Raw genomic sequence first — 25728 nt, 5'->3', positions numbered from 1 at the left:
GTCCAGGCCTGCCATTGGTACCGAATGTCTTTGTAGCAGTTGCATTATGTGAATAGGGAACTCCCAGTGTTCACACCATAACCGTGCTAGACCAGGCCTGTGGAAGGAAACTTTATAACTAAGCCTAAACCAAACATTTTGCCGTTGAAATAATAAAGCTTATTCTTCTCTCAGACCTCCGGCATAACATGACTCTTCCATACGGACGGTTCTAGAGAGAACACTAATCTCTTTGTATAGTTAAGTATCAAGTAGAAGTATATTATGGTATGTTAATGTACCTGGCTTTACTTTGTGTTAAGAAAAGCCGCTCCTTCCTAATCCTTTATACACACACACTACAGAAAACATTTCTATACAATCAGTGAGTTCCCGTTCCCTCCTCGTCTCCATTACCAGCAGAGGTGTATGCAGGGCTATACAGTGTACACACCACAATAAACAATTCTCATTATTTTCTGGACTTCACCCCAAATACGAGGAACTTTAGTCTTTTTCCATTTTTAATACACGTTAATATGATCAGAATAATGCCAATCCTCATACTCTGTACCAAAAGTAATGCAAAAGTGGGCATAACTTTTTATTAACCATTTGATCTCCAGGAGGTTTTCCTGACCAGGCTATTTTTTTATATTTGGCACTGCGCTACTTTAACTGATAATTGCGCGGTCATGCAACATTGTACCCAAATGAAATTTATACTTTTTTACAAAGAAATAGAGTTTTTATTTAGTGGTATTTGATCACCACTGGGGTTTTTATTTTTTGTTATATAAATGAAAAACGACCAAAATTTTGGAAAAAAATAAATAAACAGAGTGGATAAAAATTTATGATTTTTGTTTTTTAAAAAAATCTGATTTTTTTTTTTATTTAAAACTGATTTTTTTTTTTTTTTTTAAATCCAATTTATTTTAATAAAATGCTTTTGGAGTAAAAATCTATCTAAAGATAGTTTTCTATTTAAGATACATTAATATATTAGTTTATTCAGCATGAAATGGAGCTTAGTTATGTAGCATGAGGCTGTATATTCTGCAATATTTACATTTTTGGTAAACTCATTCAATGAATCCAAGCTCTGCAAGCTAAGATAACATTCAATGCATTGATGCATTCACACAAATTCACACTAATTACCAGCAAGAATGTGTTCTTCCATTTAAAGAGCACCTGTCATTTCAGATCCATCATGGCAGCGCCTGTTAGCGGCCATCCACTCACCTGCTGCCGCCACGTCCCTCGCCTCTGTTGTGTCACTTCGCATCACCAGCCATCCCATTAAAAGTGAATGGGACTGTCGGTGAGCCAACAGAGGTTCAGAGGAGGAGCCTCTGCGGGACAGAGATGACAGTTGCTCTTAAAAAATTATGATTTAGCCCCGGTTCACACTTGTGCGTGTGCGGGGTTCGCATGTAATATCGGAGCGCACTGCTCCGACATTACATGCGATCAGCTGTGCGGTGCGAGTTTAGCCATACAGTTTGTATGGCTAAATTCGCATCGCACCCGCAGCAAACACGCACAGGAGGCATTTTTGCAGCCGCATCAGGATCGGATCGCACAGCGGTTCACACTTGTGCAATCCGCTCCTGTGCGAACTGCACGATCGCACTGCGATATGCGATCAAACTGGGGGTGTCGTTAAGATTACATTGACACCCCCAGCGTATCGCATATGGCAGTGTGAACTGCCGGGGGTGCGTGTGCGATGCGGGAACAGGCTGCGAATTCGTAGCCTTCCCGCATCGCATATATGTGAACCCAGCCTTAAATGAAGCCTTTTTACTAGTGATTTAAATCATGATTTAAAGCATAACTCCACTTTTGTTGAGAAAAAAATCATTCCCCTCTGGGTGATGTCTGTACAAGGATTTTAACAACCTTTGTTGCAGATTCCTACCTTTTCTTACTCTGAAGAAATCATTGTTTGCTCCTCTGTGCTTAGTGGGTCAAATGGGAGTGGTTTCATAATTATCTATCAGCTGTGGCAGCTGCAGGGATCTAATTAGGAAATCTGCTGGGCCTGCATCCCTTTAGACGTGTTCCTATTGGGAGTATCTCACCAAAAATGACATTTTTGTTGCAGGGGATGCCAAGAAATCTGACTTGTATCTTAGACAGACTTCTGGGAAAATTGGTGAGCCAATCACACAAGCAGGAAATGATGTTTCTGGGGTGTGGTCAGTATACATTCTGTGTACAGAACAGCTCCAGGCGGCCATATTGCATTGCATTTCCAAAAAATTACAACAGCTGCAGATTGAAAAGGAAAGGACATTTTTAAGAACATTCAATTACAATATGATTTGTGTCGCAATTATATACGCTATATTGTTTTTTCTTTATTTTCTGATTTTTTTCCCAATGAAAGTGGAGTTACCCTTTAGATCAAATCCACCCTGAATAAAATTATACACCACAGTCTGTTTCTTGAACTGCAGAGACTCCTTTGACCCCCTGTAGCATCTGAGAAATGAGGTCCAAAGCTTTCATAAAACACAGCAGCAATGCTTGTGGTATAACACAAAGCCAAGCAAACACTTGCAGTTTATTTAGTTCTCCTTTGAACCCCAGGTGCTATGGAACACGATGCGGCATACGCAACAGATCGCCTTTGGATTGAAGCATTTTCCTTGTAAAGAATCTTGTGCGGGAAGGATGACATGGTGTATAGAAGGGTGAATGTTCTACCTTCATCCCACTGTTTACCGGCATGTCTGTGGAGGAGGCTGAATGTCTATCATCGGAGTGACAGCTCAGCTGAGTGTGAGCTCATGGGGATCCATGCCTAGATTCAGTCATCGCAGCCCCTCTCCGCATTATTCAGGATTTCTACATCACACACGCAAGGTGGCCAACATGAATCACACGCTGTGCCCAAACACTCAGGATATTGTTCACAATATGACAGCCCTACCGAAATCTTACTTAGGAACTAGCTGAAAATCTGCTTCTTAAAAGGTCAGCCCACAGCAAACTGATGTTGTGATACTAAATCTGGACTATATTCCATATTAGCCACAAAGGACATAAATACACTCAAATGCCCTTGCAAATCCAGGTATTAAAGCGGAATTCCACCCTAAAAATGAAGTTTGCACCGTCCGCTAGCTTAAAAACACCTGAAAAAGAATTGGATAATAACATTTTTTTTTGTTTCACTTACCTTGTTTTTAATTAAAATATACTTCCCTTGCTTCCTCTGCAGACACGGCCTCTGACGTCACTTCCTCCTTGCATTGACTCCTGGGAGAGGAGCATCATCGATCCCGGAGGCGGCGGATTTAAAAAGTGACTGTATTCAAAAATGCAGTTTTCTGAGTTTTGAATACATGGAAGTGCAGTGGAGGGGTTTGGGGTCTTTTAGACCCCCGATCCCTCCATAAAGAGTACCTGTCACTGCCTTTTGCTGTCACAAGGGATGTTTACATTGCTTGTGACAGCAATAAAAGTGATCAGAGTTTTGTTTTTTTTAAAAACCTGTGCTAAAATTAAAAAAAATAAAATAAAATAAATAGGAAAGAAAAAAATTTTTTTTAGCCGCCCCCGTCACCGTTAGCTCGCGCGCGAAAGAAAACGTATACGGAAGTCGCCCCCACAAATGAAATAGCTGTTCAAACCACACATGTAAGGTATCGCCGCGATCGCCAGAGCGTGAGCAATAATTTAAAAAAAGAGCGACAATCTAACTCTAAACTGGTAACTGTTAAACATTTTTAAAACTTCGCCTATGGAGATTTTTATTGACCATAGTTTGTCGCCATTCCGCGGCTGTGCGCAATTTTAAACCGTAACATGTTGGGTATCTATTTACTCGGCGTGACATCATCTTTCACAATGTACAAAAAAAAATGGGCTAACTTTACTGTAGTTTTTTTTAAATGCAGTGAAATGTAATTTTTTGTAATTTTTCCAATAAAATGGTGTTTGAAAGACCGCTGCGCAAATACCGTGTGACAAAAAATATTGCAATGACCGCCATTTTATTCTCCAGAGTCTTTGCTAAAAAAATATTTATATTGTTTGGGGATTCTAAGTAATTTTCTAGCAAAAAATACTGATTTTTAACTTGTGAACAAAATGTGTCAAAAATGGGCTCGCTCCTTAAGTGGTTAGATAGTGACTTTTCACTTTCTTTCATCTCATTCACTGCAATGAGTGAAAATTGACTTGGAAAGTGAAGATGCTCTACTCCTTTAGTGAATCAGGCTTGTTGTGTTCTTTATCCCTCTACCATGCACTTGCAACATAAATATCAAATGTGAGTGGCCTAAGGCCCTGTTCACACCTGAGCGTTTTTCAGCTCGTAAAAAATGCTCATTTCTGAAGTCTCAAAACGCCCAACAAGCAAAATTCCATTCATTTCAATGGCCCCTGTTCACATCTGAGCGCTTTGTCGCCTGAAGCAAAACGCCTGAAGCTCAAAAAAGTACACAAGCTTATTTTTTGGCAGATTACAAGCGTTTTTGTTAGATGTCAATGCCAACGCCTGAAAAAAGCTAGAAAAAACGCCTGAAAACGATACACTCAGGTGTGAATGGAGCCTAAGACTTGGTTCACACCTACACAGGTATGGCCAAACCCTTATTTTCAGCACATTCCCCTGCGTTGTGTGCAGTCAGCCTATTCATTTTAATGTGCTTCCCTACATGCAAGAAACATGGCTGACTATTTTCCATAAATGCGTCACACCGAAACACATGACGCATAGGGGTGACATTAACAATTAATGACACTGCCGCACATCTGGTAAAAGACAGCCTTTTTTAAAAGGCGTAATTTTGCGTTCATTTCCAACACACAAGGGTCTGAACCTAGTGTAAGATGTACACCTTTATCATGAAACAGGTCGGCTTTTTGGGCCTCATTTCCTTTTTACCTTGATCCCCCCCCCCCCATAGTCCCTAACTAACCCAAAATCTTTCCGGCCTACCAACATTTTATAAATGTTATGGGCTACCAAGTAAGCTACCGTCTACCGTTCAGCTCCAGAGCAATTTTTTTTATTTTCCATGTACATGTAAAAATCTTAATTTTTAGCAATAAAATTAATTAAACCCCCAGGAACATTAGCTATTTACTGAAAGCAGAGGCCCTGTAGAATAAAAAAAGGTGATAGATGCAAATTGTAGTTTCACATGTTATTTGCGTAACTGTTTATTAAACGCAAATTTTCAGAAAAAAAAATATTTAAAAAAATGTATTTTAGTGCAAAACCACACCATATAATACCCAATTTTGGTTAAAATATAAAAGAGGAGGTTGGATCAAGTAAATAGATACCAAACATTCCATGTCTTAAAATTGCGTGCGCCTACAATATCGCCAAAAACGATGGTGCCCAAATATATCCAGGGTGCATGCAGCCAAGACATCATCGGCGCATGCGCTCTGAAGGTCCGGCTTACAGTGGCTGACCTTCAGAGCCCGTGCCAGAAATGGCGGCTCACGCGCACATGCACGGGAGTGATGTAATCGTGGCTCCAGCCAATCACATGGCTGGAGCTTGCAAACCCGGAAGACAGACAAGGGGAACACGTCAGCCCTCTCAGCGGTGACTTTACAGCGCTGGAGGGCTTCGTTCCAAGGTGAGTATTTCATAATGTGCTGGTATGCAATGCATACTAGCACATTATGCCATTGCCTTGCAGGTTTTTTTTTTTTTTTTATATAATCAGCGGTTTTCAAATGCTTTAAGTGCTGCAGATTTGGCCATTGTGGCTTTGATTTCACTGCTTGGTAACCTAATCTGTTTGTGATTATAATAATATTTTCTTTTATGAATATATGATATATGAAGGTAATGTACTAGGCTAGTGACTCTTTTTGTTGTTTTTCAGTGAAATGCATGACCTCTGTCTGTAGTCTGAGAACTGATACTTCCTGGGAAGAAACTATATATCCCACAATCTCTGGGTCTCGCAGTCTAGTGCTTGTACAGGTGAGAGCTAAAGAGTAAACAGATCTGACACATATACAAGCAGGCAGAGCAATTAACAGAGAACTCACTCTACTGAAAGAGATGTGTTTTCATCACATTAGCACTTTGTGATGCAATGGACTGGACACTGTGTGACCCGAAACAAGAAGATGTCTGTCCTTTTTGGTGAATGAGGACAAGCTAGGTGAATGAATACATGGACATGGAGGGATCAATCAGCCATAGCACTACAATCTGCAGCCACAACATGAGACCTCATCATTGCAAGGTAAGGCAAACAAATGCCACAGAAAATATAACCACATTAATACATAGTTATAGTAACAAAAACATTTGAAAGTGTACAATGCCTTTAAAAAAAAGAAAAAAGGTAAGTATTTACTCAATCTGGAAAAAAAAAAAGAGAACCATGAATCTACTTACAGCGACCAGTGCCGGGTTTCTTTGTCCCAGATTAGACGTTTGGTGGTGCCGGTCTCCGTTGATATCACCACTATCATCAGCGAGCAGTTGCTGTTGTTGCTGGTGTTGGCGGTAGTCTGGTGGAGCAGCACAGGTGCTCTTGCTGTGCTTACTGTTCTTCCTGGTACCTTGGCCATGTTGCACCAAGTTCAGCAGTTGCAGCGTATTCTCCCTCTCTCTGTCTGAGTTCTCCGCCCTGCTGCGGACATAGCGGTCCTCGCAGTTGAGGTGATGCTGGCGACACACAGCGATTCGCGCCCGTAAACGCTCCACTATGGCACTGTGCAGACGAGGGGCAGCTGATCCACCACCGAGCAGGCCGACGCCAGAAACACCAATACCAAGGCTTCCAGCCGGGGCTTGTGGGGGGGCCGTTTCCCCCATAATTCCCACACAGTATGGAGGCACTTTTCCCGCTAGTTGATGAAATCACAGATGATGAATTATAATTCCTAATGCCACATTAATGGAGGCTTAAAGATGATCCAGGAAACGTCAAACAAAACTGATCTATGCAAGAGGATCCTGTCCTAGAAGGAAAAGAATGTTAGTGCCTTGTGCTCATCAAGCATTTTATACATAGCACAGATGGAAGGAACCTGAAGCTGGAGAACTACAAGCCCCAGAATGTAGCAGTGCAGGAATGGGTAGATTAAAGAACACCTGGCATGATAAAAATATCACCTGAAAATATCTGTTATTTGGCTGCTATGCTGACCTCTTAGAGCTGCATTTCCAACCAGGGGTCCTTCAGAGATTGCCAGGGGTGCCTTGATTAATCACAAATTCAACCAATGTAAAGGACACTGACAGCATACATGTAAAGGGGAGGGGACTCTTGAATGACCCCCATTGTAAAGGTAGACCCTTATCCAATGACCAATGACCATTAATGTAGGAGGCATGCCTCCACTGACCACCAATGTGCAAGGGCATCTCTCCACTGACCACCAATGTAAGAGGGTACTTTTATACTGATCACCAATGTAAAGGATGCTTCTCTACTGACCACCACCAAAGGATATTTCTTCACTAACCACCAACAAAAGGGAGACTTCTTCACTGACCATCAACATGAAAGACACCTCTACACTGACCACCAACATAAGGGACACCTCTTCACTGACCACCAACATAAGGGACACCTCTCCACTGACCACCAACATAAGGGACACCCCTCCACTGACCAAGAACATAAGGGACACCCCTCCACTGACCAACAACATAAGGGACACCTCTCCACTGACCAACAACATAAGGAACACCTCTCTACTGATGTCTATTGCAAGGTAGACCCTTCTTCAATGACCATTTTCTCTGGAGGTATGCTTCCACTGACCACAAATGTGCAAGGGCACTTCTCCACTGACCACCAATGTAAGGAGTACTTTTATACTGATCACAAATTCAACCAATGTAAAGGACACTGAGCATACATGTAAAGGGGGAGGGGGGACTCTTGACTGACCCCCAATGTAAAGGTAGACCCTTCTCCGATGACCATTAATGTAGGAGGCATGCCTTCACTGACCACCAATGTTCAAGGGCATTTCTCCACTTACCACCAATGTAAGAGGGTACTTTTATATGATCACCAATTTAAAGGATGCTTCTCTACTGACCACCACCAAAGGATACCTCTCCACTAACCACCAACATAAGGGACACCTCTTCACTAACCACCAACATAAGGGACACCTCTCCACTGACCACCAACATAAGAGACACCCCTCCACTGACCAACAACATAAGGGACACCCCTCCACTGACCAACAACATAAGGGACACCCCTCCACTGACCAACAACATAAGGGACACCCCTCCACTGACCAACAACATAAGGGACACCCCTCCACTGACCAACAACATAAGGAACAGCTCTCCACTGACCAACAACATAAGGGACAGCTCTCCACTGACCAACAACATAAGGGACAGCTCTCCACTGACCAACAACATAAGGGACAGCTCTCCACTGACCAACAACATAAGGGACAGCTCTCCACTGACCAACAACATAAGGGACAGCTCTCCACTGACCAACATAAGGGACAGCTCTCCACTGACCAACAACATAAGGGACAGCTCTCCACTGACCAACAACATAAGGGACAGCTCTCCACTGACCAACAACATAAGGAACAGCTCTCCACTGACCAACAACATAAGGGACAGCTCTCCACTGACCAACAACATAAGGGACAGCTCTCCACTGACCAACAACATAAGGGACAGCTCTCCACAGACCAACAACATAAGGGACAGCTCTCCACAGACCAACAACATAAGGGACAGCTCTCCACTGACCAACATAAGGGACAGCTCTCCACTGACCAACATAAGGGACAGCTCTCCACTGACCAACAACATAAGGGACAGCTCTCCACTGACCAACAACATAAGGAACAGCTCTCCACTGACCAACAACATAAGGGACAGCTCTCCACTGACCAACAACATAAGGGACAGCTCTCCACTGACCAACAACATAAGGGACAGCTCTCCACAGACCAACAACATAAGGGACAGCTCTCCACTGACCAACAACATAAGGGACAGCTCTCCACTGACCAACATAAGGGACAGCTCTCCATTGACCAACAACATAAGGGACACCTCTCTACTGACAAACAACATAAGGGACACCTCTCTACTGACAAACAACATAAGGGACACCTCTTCACTGACCAACAACATAAGGGACACCTCTCCACTGACCAACAACATAAGGGACACCTTTTCACTGACCAACAACATAAGGGACACCTCTTCACTGACCAACAACATAAGGGACACCTCTTCACTGACCAACAACATAAGGGACACCTCTTCACTGACCAACAACATAAGGGACAGCTCTCCACTGACCAACAACATAAGGGACAGCTCTCCACTGACCAACAACATAAGGGACAGCTCGCCACTGACCAACAACATAAGGGACAGCTCTCCACTGACCAACAACATAAGGGACACCTCTCTACTGATGTCTAATGCAAGGTAGACCCTTCTTCAATGACCCTTTTTCACTGGAGGTATGCGTCCACTGACCACAAATGTGCAAGGGCACTTCTCCACTCACTACCAATGTAAGGGAGTACTTTTATACTGATAACCAATGTAAGGGATGCTTCTCTATTGACCACCACCAAAGGAAAACTCTCCACTGACCACCAACATAAGTGGCCCTTCTCTACTATCCACCAATATAAGGGGTACTTTTATACTGATCACCAATATAAGGGACGCTTCTCTACTAACCACCACCAAAGGACACCTCTCCACTAACCACCCACATAAAGGGATACCCCTACACTGACCATCAACATATATATTGATCACCAACCTAAGCAAGGCTTCTCCACTGACCACCAATGTAAGAAATAATTTCCCCACTGACCCCCAATGTAACGAAAAGGAGTAATTTCTCCACTAACTACCAACAAAAAGGAGGAATTTCTCCACTGACCACTAAAATAAGGAGGAATTTCTCCATTGACCACAAAGAAAAGGAGGAATTTCTCCATTGACCACAAAGAAAAGGAGGAATTTCTATACTGACCACCAGTGTAAGAGGGCATCATTTTTACTATCTGTTCTTTTTTCTGGTCAGTATTACTTGTTTTTACTTTTATCTCATGATTGCATAGAGCACCAATGTTATATTTGGATCTACAACCTACTGATGATGCTAATGTACTGTGAGCTGAAGATATTTTTATTTAGCAGGGGATTTCCTGACACCTTAAATTTTTTTTTTAAGGGTTTCTTTGGGATGAATAGGTTCACAAGTGCTCTTGTAGGGGGTTCAATGCTTTTCTTACTGACCCAGAACTATTTACATTCTATACTGCTATTTGAATTCTATACAGCTCACAATATAATGAAGCTTTTCTCAACCTTTTTACCCTAGACTACCCTAAACCTTGAAATATTCTTCAGGTCTTGTGGAACCCCTGCCAAAACCAATTCATCGGGAGTCTGTGGGAAAAACACTCCTTTCATTGGTGGTCTATTATGCCTCGTTTGCACTGAGTGGTATGGTACGGTTCGGTTCAGTACGGTACGGTTCAGAATGGTACACCTTGCGTTTCCACCGCCAATAGTACCCTTTCATGATAGGCGTGGTGTAGCCGGAAAGCTGTGATGGACGATTCTCTGTCAACCAATCAAAGTTCTACAGAGTGTAGCTCCACCCTGTTGGTACGGTACTAATGTGCTTGGTACCCCAACGAAAGGGTACCAAAAAAGTGGTACGGTACGGTTCGGAATTAGGGTACCATTCACAATGGAAACGGCAAAAATTGCGTACCGTACCGAACCGTACCATAACGCTCAGTGGAAACGAGCCAATAGAAGAATGCCTTCCCTTACAGCGGTGACCCTTAGAGATAGCTAAAAAGATCATTGGTGTCTTACCTCTGACTTTGCCAAGTGGCATTTGCCCTGGAAATAGGCAGGCACCATTAAGGTCAATCAGTCAAAGCTCAAGGAACCCGTAGCAACACCTTGAGGGAACCTAGGGTTCCATAGAACCCTGGTTGGAGATTTGCTGATCTAATGTAACAGCTTTTTGGATGTAACTAATTCAACCCACTAGTAAGTGTTTGAAATGTGGAATAGAATCAAGACAATCCAGGAAATTCCACACATGCAGCGTGTATACAAACTCCATGGAGATACAGTCCTTACTGAAAAACAAAAAAACAAAACCCACCACTAGAGTACAAGTTATATCCATTTAGCTGTTCTACAGCCAAAATATAGCTGGCAATTGGTCATGTGACCAACAAGAGGCTTTGGTCACATGGCCGTTGCTAAAGGTGAGGGTCATGGTCCAGGCAGAGCTGGCCAAAGAGCAATAATCCCCAGAGATATTCCAATACCAGCATTCCTTAGGCTCTGTTCACACCTAATCGTAGCAATTTACTGGCGATTTAGAAGCGTATTAAAAGTGTTTTACAGCTTCAGGCTTTTAGTTTAGCCAATAGAAAGCTCTAGGGGGAGGAGAGGTAGAGAAAATTAGGGGTGGAGAGCTTCTTTGAGCAGAAAATAAGCAACAAAACGCTTGTAAAATGCTCAAGTCAGGCGTTTTTATGGAAGTCCATGGGGTCAAAAAACACTTGTAATCTGCCAAAAAAGAAGCTCCTGTACTTCTCTGGGGGACAGGCGTTTTCCTTCGGGCAACATAACGCTCAGATGTGAACAGGGCCAATGAAATGAATGGGATTTGGCTTGTTGAGCATTTTAGAGCTACAAGCTTCAAGCCACAAATTGCTATAGGGCCTATGTGAGGATTTCCCTGCGGCAGATATATCACCATTTATTAGAGAGTGTCACAATCAACAGAAGGCTGCATGGCCAGCATCCCTTTGAGGCTTGGTTCACACACGCTTTATTACCAAAAGTATTGGGACGCCTGTCTTTACACACACATGAACATTAATGGCATCCCAGTCTTAGTCTGTAGGGTTCAACATTGAGTTGGCCCACCCTTTGCAGCTATAACAGCTTCAGCTCTTCTGGGAAGGCTGTCCACAAGGTTTAGGAGTGTGTCTATGGGAATGTTTGACCATTCTTCCAGAAGTGCATTTGTGAGGTCAGGTACTGATGATGGAGAGAAGGCCTGGCTCACAGTCTCTGCTCTAATTCATCCCAAAGGTGTTCTATCAGGTTGAGGACATACTTTCACTTTCAATGATAATGGTAAACAGGACAAATAGAGAGGGTGATTCTCCCTAACAGGGAGACATGCAGCAATAAAACCCGACATCCCTCTCCACTCTATCCAAAATGACAAAAAAAAAAAAAAAAGAAGTTTTGCTTTTAGTTATACTGTAACCACATAGCCACCGCCCGCCGCAGTTTTACTGCGGCAGGCAGCCGCTCCTGAGCAAAGTGACGTAATATTACGTCGCTCACTCAGGAGACTCCTGGGGGAGAGCGCGCGCCGCCTGCGGCACGCTTCCCGCCCCCGCTCGTCAGCCAGGAGCCAGCGCGTGTGACCGACGGCTCCGATGGCCGCCGGCCACTAGCAATCTCCCGCAGCTGAGAGAGAAGGACAGACGGCTGATGTAAACACAACCGTCTGTCATTCTCCCTTAGATTATCACATAAATATAAATAGAGACAATACAATAAAAGACAAGAGGGTTAAAATTATATTAAACTTTTTTTTTTTTAATTAAAAAAACAGACATGTCATACTTACCTGCTCTGTGCAATGGTTTTGCAGAGCAGCCCCGATCCTCTTCTTCTGGGATCCTTCTTCGGTGAGTGCCCCCACGGAAACTTGCTTTCCATGGGGGCACCCGTGCATGCTCGCTCCCAAGCCGCCCAGTCTGCGTCTATTGACACTGAGCAGGCAGATTGACTCCGCTCCCAGCCACAGCATCTGATTGACAGCAGCGTGAGGTTTCAATCTGCTCAATGAGGAAGGAGACAATGGCGAGAGCCGCTACTCTTGTGCACATCGCTTGATTGGATCGGGCTCAGGTAGGAAAAAAGGGGGGGCTGGGGGGCTCCTGCAGCACAGAAGGTTTTTTACCTTAATGCATAGAATGTCCATATTTATCCAGCGATGTTATAGGAGTTTCTCAGCTGCCAGGGACTCCCCTCCGTGATTAGTTCCCGCTGCTGTCAATCACAGTAGGTCAGCCAATCTGGAGAGAGAGGGGTCACAGCTCTGTGTCTGAATGGACATAGGGAGTTGTGACTCGGCTCGGGTGCCCCCACAAAAAGGAGGGAGGAGCATAGAGCACAGAAGAGTGACAGAAGAGGAGGATCTGGGCCACTCTGTGCAAAACCAACTGCACAGAGCAGGTAAGTATGACATGTGTGTTATTTTTTCTATTTGGGCCATTCACTAGCCCAAAAATCATTAGAAAAATCTGCCATTTGGTCCGTTCGTTCGTTTTTCGTCCAGTTAATGGGCACAATCAGAAAATCGGTTTTTAACTTTTCAGAGCCGAAAAATCGAAGGATCAGTTTGTAAAATTCTGCCAAACTAACAATAAATTGAAAGGTAATATGTTTCTCACCCGAACTGTTTGCACTGTGCATATGTGACAAACTGAACGAAAAACTGATTTATGTCCATTGAACGATTTATCTTTCGAAATTCGGTCATTACATGAGGGCACAATCGTCTGCTCTCACGGCTGATTTTTTGTGTTTCGAAAATGAGTTTGAACGATTTTTCGGCTAGTGTATGGCCAGCATTACTTTAACCACTTTACCACTGGAGGATTTTGCTGTCTTACGTCTGGGCCACTTTTTGCTATTCGGCACTGTGCGACTTTAACTGACAATTGCGCGGTCAAGCAACTCCGTACCCAAACAAAATTTACGTCCTTTTTTTCCTCAAACAGAGCTTTCTTTTGGTGGTATTTGATCATCTCTGCGATTTTTACTTTTTGCGTTATTAACAAAAAAAGAGCGACAATTTTGAAAAATAACAATATTTTTCACTTTTTTTATATGAAATTCACCCCCAAAAATGTAAAAATCAAAATTTTTTTATCATTTTAGGCCAATTTGTTTTCTGCTACATATGTTTGGTAAAAAAAAAAAAAAAAATCGCAATAAGCGTATTTTGATTGGTTTGCGCAAAAGTTATTGCGTTTACTAACTAAGGGAAAGATTTCTGTCATTTTTGGTGTTTTTTTTTTTAACGAGTAATGGCGGCGATCTGCGATTTTTTTTGCGGGACTGCGACATTGCGGCAGACAGATCGGACCCTTGACTGACATTTTTGACACTTTTGGGGGTACCAGTGACATTACTACAGTAATCAGTGCTATAAATATGCACTGTTACTGTAAAAATGACACTGGCAGGGAAGGGGTTAATTTTTATTGGAGAGGGAGGGGTTAATGTATGCCTGGTGCTTACTGACGTGTGTGGGGGGGAGGTGACTGAGTGACACAGGGACAGATTGCATGTTCAGCTATGCTGAATCCTGCAATCTGACCCTGCCTGTCACTTAGGAGATCCGCCCACTTGATTCCACACTCCACACTCGATTCCCCGACGATCGGGGAAGAGCGGCGGTGATCGCCGCTGCTCCTCCCCTGGCCCGACTCCCGCTGTAACTGAATACAGCGGGAGCGAGCCTCCAGCGGCACGCACGCGCCGCCTAGAGAGGGGAATGTCTGGTGAAGTAGGTCTACGTCGCCAGACGATAACGAACCACTTTGCCGCAGTACAGTCAACGTGACTGGTCGGCAAGTGGTTAAGGCACCTTTCCCACTTGTGCAACTTGTCCTGCAATTTGGGACTGCAAAGTAGCATGACAAGTCGTACTCCATGATTTCCAATGAGTACCGTTCATAGCTGTACAACCCTAAGTCGCAACAACTTCGAAGTAGTCCCTGCATTACTTTGGGACGATTTTAATGCGTTTTAAAGGTCCAAAGACATAGGCATTGCTTCAAGTCGTCAAAATCGTTGGCAAAAATCACGCCGTGAGTAGCGGTACAGCGGAACCAATCAGGTGTGCAGGCACGCGTGATTGGTTCGCTGTGCAGCTAATCACGGCGTGATTGGCTTCCTGAATGTGCCATTGAAAAAACTAGGGAGGAGAGTAAGACTCACTGAATGTGTGGGGCGGGCTGCAGTGCACGAGTGAGTAATGTATGTATGCTCACCGCTGAAGTGTCCCGGCTTCCCCTGCCTAACACGGAAGTCTGTGAGTCCTCCTGTCCTCCTCCGAGTCCCTTCCCCCTGTAAATATCGTGACCTCGGCGATATGAATATCGCCTATGGCCACAGAACGATAGTCGATATCATATCGACTATCGTTCAGCCCTATTGTTCGGCACAAAATTATTCGGCCTTTTGATTTATTCGGCCGAACACCGAAAGTGCAATTTTTTCTATTTTCGGCCGAATAATGTTCGGCCGCCGAATATTCGGTGCATCCCTAGCTTACACTCTAATAGGGTGGAGCAAGTGGCACAAAAGGTGATGAAAGAATTAAAAGTTCAGTTGTTAGGTGTAGGCTTCTGTGAAGAGATGAGTTTTCAGGGATCACCTAAAGGTAACTAGAGTAGGAGACAGCCAGACAGATTGAGGAAGAGAGTTCCAGGGCAATGGTGGAGGTTCTTGAGAAGTCCTGAAGACAGGCATATCAGAGATTAGTTCAGTATTCAGGCAGTCTGTGTGCAGCTTATTTTACGAGTTCTGGATTTCATCACTAAGCATGGAGTTTTTATTAATTCTCCCCAGAAATAAGAGTACAGTAAATCCATTTGTTTTCTGCCCCATTCACCCAGAACAAATACACGGCACTTGTAAATGTGTTGGTAAATCCACCCCCAAGTGATAGAAAGCTAACTATTTATAGAAGCCGGGGGTTGAAGATTTGATGACCTCCATCTGTAGTCAATTGCCATTTTGTAGAGAAGGGAAATGTAAATTTTTACTTGCTAGTTACAACAGATTATGTATGGCACGGATTAAAAAGAAAAGGTCATTCTTTAAAGAGAAATTCTATTTTCCTGGAGTCATTACTGCAATGTTTACTAAAAATGTATTCCTGACGTCTCTCGTGTTTTTTCCACTATCCATTTCACCATCCAGGGAAAAGCCGGCCTTCCCTGCTACAGATGCTGCTCAGTCCTTGCCGCTGTCCTATGTACTAATACCATAGAAGTTGGAGAAGTCTGATAATAAAAAGCTGAGCAAAATATCTGTAAAGCCAGACAGTTTCCCAGAAAAGCCCTCTGTGTGTACACAGCAATCTGCAATATTCTGGAGAAGAGCTAAATATAGAACGCTGCAACTATTAGTCTAACAGTATCCATAACATTTCTAACCTAAACGTTGACTTCCGCCCAAAAGGTCCTGAGTTAAGCCTCGTACACACGCGTCGAAAATTCGGCAGGGAATCTTCGTCCGACGACCGATCTGCCGATTTTCGGCTTGTTAGTATGGTGCTTCCGACAACCGACTCCGACTTTTCGGCTGAAAGAAATCTGGTGTGCAGGCTATAAAATTTTTGTTGGCCGTCAACACAACGGCCGATTTTCGTGCAGTCAGTACAGATTTAGACAGGGAAAAATCTGATGAGCAAGCCTGGGCATGCTCAGAGAAGAAAGAACACAAAGAAAGCAAACCAACACATGACATCACTTCTGAAGTAGAATTTTGTTGGGCGAGAAAATTAGTGTGCAGTCTAGAGCACATTCCAACCAACAAAACACAACTCTGGACAAAAGACGGATGATCGGTCGGCCGATAATCGTTGCGTGTGTACCGGGCTTAAGTGGTATATGGTACCTACCAAACTCGCTCACATTATCCCTGGACATTCTAGTTTATGTTTTAGGGGCTGCCAAGCGGCTGGAGATGTTCTCCATGCATGGTGGACCTGTCCCATGCAAGGTCCTTTTTAGTCTAGAGCAGGGATCCTCAAACTACGGCGCTCAAGCTGTTGCGGAACTACACATGCCATGAGGCATTGTAAAACTCTGACATTCACAGACATGACTGGGCATGATGGGAATCGTAGTTCCTGACCAACTGGAGGGCCATAGTTTGAAGACCCCTGGTCTAGAATGTTCACTGTTCACAAATTATTTGGCGTTTAATTACCCAAAGACCCATGGTTCGCCCTCCTACACTTCAAACCTCCAAATCTCCCCAAAAATCTATTCAAATTGGCACATTATGTACTCTTGCCTCTAAACTGACCAGGGATTGACCGATTATCGGCAATGCCAATATATCAGGGGCCAATATGCACTTTCTCCGATATATCGGAATCGGCCCGGAAGTTACCGATATTGCTGATATTTCTAGAGGCATCTACCTGGTACCGGCATCCATAGCCGACGGTCGGCTGTCTTGTAATGATAACTGATGCGGCTAAGAAGTCGCTCGGCTGTCATTAAAAGCAGCGGAAGGGGAACGCCCCCCCCCGCCTCCTTCTGCGGCTCGCCCGGGTCTCCCGTCCCACCAGAGACCTGGGCATCCTACCTGCACGACCACCGAAGAGAAGACCTGATCAAAGCCACATTCGGCTCTGATTGGGTCTCCATGTAAAAAAACCGGAAGTGATGTCATGACATCACTTCCGAGTATTTGGCGGCAAATTTAAAAAAAAAACAGCATTTAAAATAGCCAAACTTGGCGTTTTGAATGCTTTTAAGTGCAGAGGAGGGGTTTTGGGTCTTTTAGACCCCCAGATCCCTCCACAATAGTACCTGTGTAAAATAAAAAATACATTTTTTTTTTAAATGTCTGAAAATATTGGCCGATACCGATATCCGATTACCAAAATATCGGTATAGGCAATAAAAAAATGATATCGGTCGATCGGTAAAACTGACCATCGCTAAAGCTTGGAGGAAGCAGTCTACTTATTTCTCGGAGTTTGAAACCAGGTTGAATGGTTTTTATATCAATGAACATTTGACAAACACCATTACCAACAACCATACGAAATTTAACAAGATCTGGAATTCTTGGGTTGCCTACCATCATGTATTGATTATTTTTGGTATAGGCATTTGGTACAGATCAAACAGTCTGCTTTGGGTGTACAGAGAAAGTAAGCAAAATACATGGATCAACAACAAGGCAAACTTGTATCCAATAGACACTATAAAACGATCAGTGAAGATGTGACCTTGTCGCTGGAGCATATCTCGGATCAATGAGAAGAATAACAAATCAGTACAGGAAGCGTTGATATCAAAAGTTACATCATACGAATGGGACAAGAAGACCAAGATAGTCAGCCAAGATGAAGAAGAAAAAGAGCAGGAATAGGGAGTGGGGTGAATGTAGAAAGTAGAAGTAAAAAAAACAGGGGGGGGGAGGGGGGAGGAGAGAGAACATGAAAGAGAGGGTAGGGCCCATACTATAGGAGGAGAGAGGGAATGAAAGGAGAGGGATGCTGGTACAGGGGACCCAGTGGCGGTTCTACATTAAATTGCACCCCGGGCAAGAGTGCCACAGCATTACCCCCAATAAATGCAGAGTGCCGTAGCATTGCCCCCAATAAATGCAGAGTGCCACAGCAATGCCCCCAATAAATGCAGAGTGCCACAGCAATGCCCCCAATAAATGCAGAGTGCCACAGCATTGCCCCCAATAAATGCAGAGTGCCACAGCAATGCCCCCAATAAATGCAGAGTGCCACAGCATTGCCCCCAATAAATGCAGAGTGCCACAGCAATGCCCCCAATAAATGCAGAGTGCCACAGCATTGCCCCCTTTCAATGTAGAGATACCAGCGTGCCACCTTTCAATGCAGAGCGCCAGCGTTCCCCCCGCAAGACCCGTCCGTGCACTTACCTCACTTCTCTTCAGTTCAGTCCCCGGATTGGCCAGGAGGAGGATCAGTGTGACAATAGCGCTTTTGTCACACAATGGGTGGGCTCGGGGGGAGCAATGCTCTGCACCTCGGCACAGCTGCCACAGTGAAAGTATTCAAAGTTCCTCGGGCGGCCCGGTACCATTTGATCCACGGACCGGTACCGGTCCGTGGCCCGGGGGTTGGGGAACACTGTCATGCCGCCCCCCCCAAGTGTCATGAAAAAATGCCGCCCCGGGCGGCTGCCCCGTTCGCCCATGCCTAAAACCGCCACTGAGGGGACCTCCACCACACCAGGTTAGTGAGACAGGAGGCAAAAAGGGGCACACATAACGGAAGCCTATAGTATGGGCCTTACCCTTTCTTTCCTGTTCTTTTTACTTCTACTTTCTACATTCACCCCACTCCCTTTTCCTGCTCTTTTTCTTCTCCATCTTGGCTCACCATCGTGGTCTTCTTGTCTCATACGCATGATGTAACTTTTGATATCAACGCTTCCAGTACTGATTGATCCAGCAACAATGTCACATCTTCACTGATTATTTTATAGTGTCTACTGGATACCAGTTTGCCTTATTGTTGATCAATGCATTTGGCTTACTTTCTCTGTACACCCAAAGCGGGCCGTTTGATCTGTACCAAATGCCTATACCAAAAATAATATATACATTGAAATAGAAAAGGAGACTTCCAGGCAGATATAAGACTAAGGGCGTTTTCACACTAGCACATTTGGTACGAACCCGGGTTCAATTGACGTCAGAATTTGGTTCTTTTTGATGATGTGAACACTGTCTTTGAACTGTGGGTGCGCACCCGCGAACAGTACCCGAGTCCACTTAAAAAGGATGGTCTGGGGTACGGTTCATGTGAATTCCAGTACAGTTCGCTGCTGATGAGAACGCAATCGTACCAAAGCGAGCAATACTATCCATCTTGGCACCTTCTCGTTTACAGCGGTTGCCAAGCAACATGAGTACACGCCGGCTGCAGCTTGATGACACAAGTGTACCGCGGTTCGGATACAAAAATAAAATGTGAACACAGTCCATCAGGGGCAGGGGGGAGCAATCGAACTCAGGTTCGGACCAGGCAATCGCACCAAGTGTGAAAACACCCTATGTTTACATCTGTGCGGGTCGTGCCGCTGCGTAGTTTTGCCATGATCGCCACGTGATGGTGTTGTGTGCCGATCGCAGCAGAATTACACTGCGCTGCGCTATCTGCCACGATTTGGGATCGTGGGGAGAATCGCTGCAATTCTGCCACTGATCCCAAATCGCGAGATGTGAACGGGGCCTAAGAAGAACTCTCCCTTCAACTATTATTCTTTTTTCCACTGTTCTGTCCCCCAGGGGACTTTATCCCATGATCCTATGTGCCCTGTGAGCATAGCTATAAGGTCCAACGTCACTTCCAGACTACTGCAGAATAGCCATGTTTTTCAGCGTTTTCAAGCTTTTTTCAGAGTTAGAGCGTTTTTACAGCTGAAAAACTCCTCTCAAACCCCACTAGTTCTGGAGGGTTTTTTTTCAGCCAGAAAACGCCCCTGCCAAAAACTGCTGATAACCACCTATTGGCACTTTTCCACTGCAAGTACCGGCTCGGCTCCACTCGAGCCTGCTTGGCTCTGTTTGGTTTTCCACTGCATGGTACCGAATGGTACGGTGTTGGAACGGTTCGGTACGGTTTTCTTTTCCACTAAAGTAAAGTGGGTGGGATAACAATGATTCTCTGACCAATCAGTGGCTAGTAGTGACAAACAGTCAAGGCTGCATGCAAAGGATTGTGGGATATTGTACCGGTACGGCACTCTTGGAACCACAACTGAGGTGGTACTGTTTAAGCGAGCCGTACCGTTCGGTTCCATGTAGTGGAAAAGCGCCGCCGTACCGTACCGAACCGTTCCAAAACCGTGCCATGTGGTACCATGCAGTGGAAAAGCACAAAAGCGAGCTGAACCGTTCGGTTCCATGCAGTAGAAAAGTGTCATATGTGTGCATGGAGACATAGGATAACCTGCTGGGGAGTTTATTGGCTGCAGAAAAAACACCCAACGCCAAAAACAGCCGCTGTAAAAACGTCGTGTGCATGAGGCATAAAAGTTATCAGAAAAAATAAAATAAAAGGGACAGTGAAAAAATAAAAAGTAAAATAAATTGAAAAAAAAAAAAATTTAAAAAGCGCCCTATCCCTCCGAGCTTGCCTGCAGAAGCCAACGCATACATAAGTTGCGCCCGCAAACGTAAACAGTGTTCAAACCACTCCGCGATTGCTAGCAGTAGACCTCCTCTGTAACTGTAAACAGGTAACTTGTGAACATTTTTAAAGCCTCACTTAGCGTAGTTTGTTGCCATTTCATGAGTGTGCGCAAATTTAAAGCATGAGGTTAGGTATCTATTTACTCGGCAAAACATCGTCTTTCATATTATATAAAAAAATTGGGCTAACTTTACTGTTTTTTTTGTTTTTTTTAAGGGATGCACCAAAATGAAAATTCTGGGCCAAAGCAGAAACAGAAAATTCTGGATGCCCTTGGCCAAAAACGACTTTTTTCACCCAAATGATTTTATGCACATCATAACACATAATATGTTGTCACTCACTGCTCCCCACAGATAGCAGGTTGACATTGGTTCTGCTCCTGTCCTTCCTATCCGCAGCGGTCATACAGTAGAAGATGGAGGGAGGAGGTGGGTGGAGCCAGAGAGTCAGTAATAGGCGGGGAGGAGGACGAGGAAGATCCTCCTCTGCTCTGCATGCTGGGTCCTCTTCTCTGCCTCACTTTCCTCTCGGGACCGTGACATCATTAATTGCTAGACGCCAGGCGGCTGGCGATTCTAGCAACCAGTCTAGCACAGGGCAGACGAGGAGGTACAAACGGCGGGTCTCGGGAGCCAGCCACGGCCGGTCACGTACCATATAAGTTAAAGTGAAAGCTGCTGCTGCGGCGGCCATTCATTTTCGGCATATATGACCCGTTTACGGCTGAAACGGGATAGGCCCATTTTCGGTTGAAAATTTTGGTTGCCAAAATTTCGGTGAACCACTAGTTTTTTTTTTTTTAATTAATTAAAGTGTATTTTCTCCAAAAAAATGCGTTTGCAAGATCACTGCGCAAATACTGTGTGACATAAAATATTGCAACGACCGCCATTTTCTTCTCTAGGGTCTCTGTTAAAAATATATATACATAGGTTTTGTAATTTTCTACCAAAAAATACAGATTTTTTTAAGCAACAAATGTCAAAAAATGTCCTGGTCTTCAAGTGGTTAAATCATGATGCAGCCATAAGCTTGTTATAACCACTTCTGTCCAGGACGTTTCTTATGCATTCAGCGGGCAGCAAGTGCTGGATTTACGGAACCACAAAAGCAAAGCATCGCAGGTGCAAAAATGTAAATGCACCAGAGTGGCCATCATATTAATTTGTAGGCTGAAGGAGGTAAAATACGTGGCTTAACCGCCTGTTTAAACGCCCCTCCCCCCCCCCTTGCTACTTGTGTAAAGAAGGTTTTTTTATCTTAGTGCATTCTATGCATTAAAGTATAAACTAAAAGCAAAACTTTACCTTTAGTTATACATTACCAAAAGTTAAAGAATAACTAAAGTCACTTTTTTCTTTTTGTTAGTTTTGGATAGAGGGGAGAGGGATTAGAACCCCTGTCAGTTTTTATTGCTGTCTGTACGCCCGTTTGGTGTTTTCTTTTACTTTCAAAGCAAACGGTAAACATGACAATTAGAGAGGGCGAGTCTTCCTAACGGGGGCACAGACAGCAATAAAAACCTGACAGGAGTTCTAATCCCTCTCCACTCTATCCAAAACTAAAAAAATAAATAAAATAAACATGCCTTTCTTTATTCTTTAACTTTTTCTAATGTATAACTAAAGGCAAAACTTTATTTTTAGTTTTGGATTAGAACATCTGTCAGACTTTCATTGTGGTCCGTGTCCCTGTTAGGGAGAATCACCCTCTCTATTTGTCCTGTTTACCATTGTAATGAAAAGTGAAAGTAAAAGAAAATCCCAATTTTTAGGTTGTCCCCAGAAAAGTAATAGCGGGGAAATCTTCCAATGGGGACGCTAGTTCTGGTGAGTTATAGGTTCCCAAGGAATTCCCTTCATTTGTAGAGATTTCCTCTCACTTCCTGTTTGGCTATGGGACAGGAAGTGGCGAAAAAAATCTGACAAGGGTTACTACCCTCCCTTTCTCTATCCAAAATGAAAAAAAAAGAAAAAAAAAAAAAAAAAAAAAACGTTTTGCCTATAGTTCTACTTTAAAATAAAAAGCCTTCTGTGTGCAGCAGCACCCCTGTTACTTACCTGAGCCCCTCTTGATCCAGCAATGTTGCACGAGAGACTTAACTGCCGGAACTCTCCCGCCTCACTGGCTGAGACCACAGCGGAGTGTCATTGGCAGTGCCTAGAAGAAGCTCCAAGTCTGGGTGGACACACGGAGCTGTGGCTCGGGTGCCCCCATAGCAAGCTGCTTGCTGTGGGGGCACTCAATAGGAGGGAGGGGCCAGGAGCTTCGGTGTTCTGTCAGAATAGCGCTACCTATTAGATTCTGCTACTGGAGGTGATGTAGGGACTAGAACAACTTACTGCGCATGTGCCATGCCTTCCAACATGGCCGCTATGCGTTCTAATAGCTTTCCTAATGTGACAGAACACAAAGCAGAGACGGACATCTTCCTACACCCTCACAAGTCCTGAATTTTACATTTATTTTAGCAGTAAACTCACCTTATAGACTGAGTAACAGTATTAGATTTCTATTATTACTGTATTCTAGTAAATATAGGGGGAAACCTGCAGGTAGAAGGCGGCGACGGCCATCTTGGTACACCCAGCACCGCTCAGCGACAAACTGATTATATAATGAAATTGTCTATTTCACTCGGTCACGGTGAATCAGTCTATTTCAGTCTCATTTTGTTAAGCGCTGCGCAAACTGTTGGCGCTATATAAATCCTGTATAATAATAATAATAATAATAATAAGGTGAGTTTACTGCTAAAATAAATATAAAATTCAAGACTTGTGTGGGTGTAGGAAGATGTCCGCCTCTGCTTCGTGTTCTGTCACATTAGGAAACCTATTGGAAAGCATAGCGGCCATGTCAGAATGCATGGCGCATGCACAGTAAGATGTTCTAGTCCGTACATCACCTCCAGTAGCAGAATCTGATAGGTAGCGCTATTCTGACAGAACACTGAAGAGGGACCCGAGAAGCGGAAGATCTGGGCTGCTCCGTGCAAATCCAACTGCACAGAGCAGGTAAGTATAGCAGGTTTGTTATTTTTAAAGACTTTACCTTAGCCTTAGAGGGGAATTCTCCTCGGTTTGGAAGGATTTCTGCTCACTTCCTATAGTCTCAGGGACAGGAAAATGATAGAAATCTCCCCTATGAAACACAACCGAAATAAAAAAAAAAAAATACTGGCGTATCGCAGTTCACATTTTTTTTTTCTTAAACAAACTTTATTGAAATGTCACAGTGATATTTCATAGATTTCTATCAGCCGGTGTGCGGCGAGCTGCACTGTGCTGGAAAAAAGTAGTGCACATAGTAGTTTATTTAGTGCAGACCAGCACAGCGCAGTACAGAGCAGCGCAGCACAGCGCAGTACAGTACAGAGCAGCGCAGTACAGAGCAGCACAGCGCAGTACAGTACAGAGCAGCGCAGCAGAGGCACAGTACAGAGCAGCGCAGCACAGCACAGTACAGAGCAGCGCAGCACAGTACAGAGCAGCGTAGCACAGTACAGAGCAGCGTAGCACAGTACAGAGCAGCGCAGTACAGAGCAGCGCAGCACAGAGCAGCGCAGCACAGCACAGTACCGTACCGTACAGAGCAGAGCAGCACAGCGCAGTACAGAGCAGCACAGCGCAGTACAGTACAGTACAGAGCAGCACAGCGCAGTACAGTACAGAGCAGCGCAGCAGAGGCACAGTACAGAGCAGCGCAGCACAGCACAGTACAGAGCAGCGCAGCACAGTACAGTACAGAGCAGCGTAGCACAGTACAGAGCAGCGCAGTACAGAGCAGCGCAGTACAGAGCAGCGCAGTACAGAGCAGCGCAGCACAGAGCAGCGCAGCACAGCACAGTACCGTACCGTACAGAGCAGAGCAGCACAGCGCAGTACAGAGCAGCACAGCGCAGTACAGTACAGTACAGAGCAGCACAGCGCAGTACAGTACAGAGCAGCGCAGTACAGAGCAGCGCAGCAGAGGCACAGTACAGAGCAGCGCAGCACAGCACAGCACAGTGCAGAGCAGCGCAGCACAGTACAGAGCAGCGTAGCACAGAGCAGAGCAGCGCAGTACAGAGCAGCGCAGCACAGTACAGAGCAGCGCAGCACAGCGCAGTACAGAGCAGCGCAGCACAGCACAGCACAGAGCAGCACAGTACAGAGCAGCGCAGCACAGCACAGCACAGAGCAGCGCAGTACAGAGCAGCACAGCACAGCGCAGTACAGAGCAGCGCAGCACAGTACAGAGCAGCGCAGCACAGAAACCAGCCACACTGGGGACAAGGCACTTTGCCTATCTTGCGGTGGGACCGCGCTGGAATGGCAACCCAACACAGTCCCACTGCCTCTGGTGTGAATGGGCCCTATGAGGCAATATCCTCTGTATGGGTCTGCGGTACTTGTCTGCACTCTATAGAGAACATAGAGGGATACAACCTGTGCTGATAGAAATCATGGGGCCCCATACTGCCTACCTGATAGGGCCCTGCTCTATCCTTCTCAATCCCCAGGAAATATTCAATTAACCACTTGCTGACTGCTTACAGTTATCCTACCTTGGCAGTGCAGCTCCTACTGCGGCAGTGTGGCTCCTAGTGATTTCGGTGGCGCCGCGCCCCACCGGAGGTGCGCTCCCGCTATGTTTAGACACAGCGGGAGTTGGGCTGGAGGAGGAGAGGCGGCTATTGCCACCTCCCTTCCCCGATCGTCAGGGAAACAGTGAGAAGACCTGCCTGCTT

General features: G+C 44.7%; 1 protein-coding gene across 1 annotated transcript in view; it reads right to left on the bottom strand.

The window, feature by feature from the left end:
• MAML2 (mastermind like transcriptional coactivator 2) overlaps nucleotides 1–6920 on the bottom strand; it is a 276987-nt gene extending 270067 nt beyond the window's left edge. Inside the window, exon 1 of the mRNA XM_082244555.1 lies at nucleotides 6371–6920. Within this exon, the coding sequence (XP_082100681.1) occupies nucleotides 6371–6793 (423 nt within the window). The 5' untranslated portion in view covers nucleotides 6794–6920. The remainder of the gene's footprint in view (nucleotides 1–6370) is intronic.
• Nucleotides 6921–25728: the final 18808 nt, after the last annotated feature.

Source organism: Pelophylax lessonae (genome assembly GCF_965119305.1).
Source record: "Pelophylax lessonae genome assembly, chromosome: 2".
Classification (NCBI taxonomy): domain Eukaryota; kingdom Metazoa; phylum Chordata; class Amphibia; order Anura; family Ranidae; genus Pelophylax; species Pelophylax lessonae.
The sequence above is the reverse complement of the archived record's forward strand: the minus strand, read 5'-3'. Positions and strand labels throughout refer to the sequence as shown.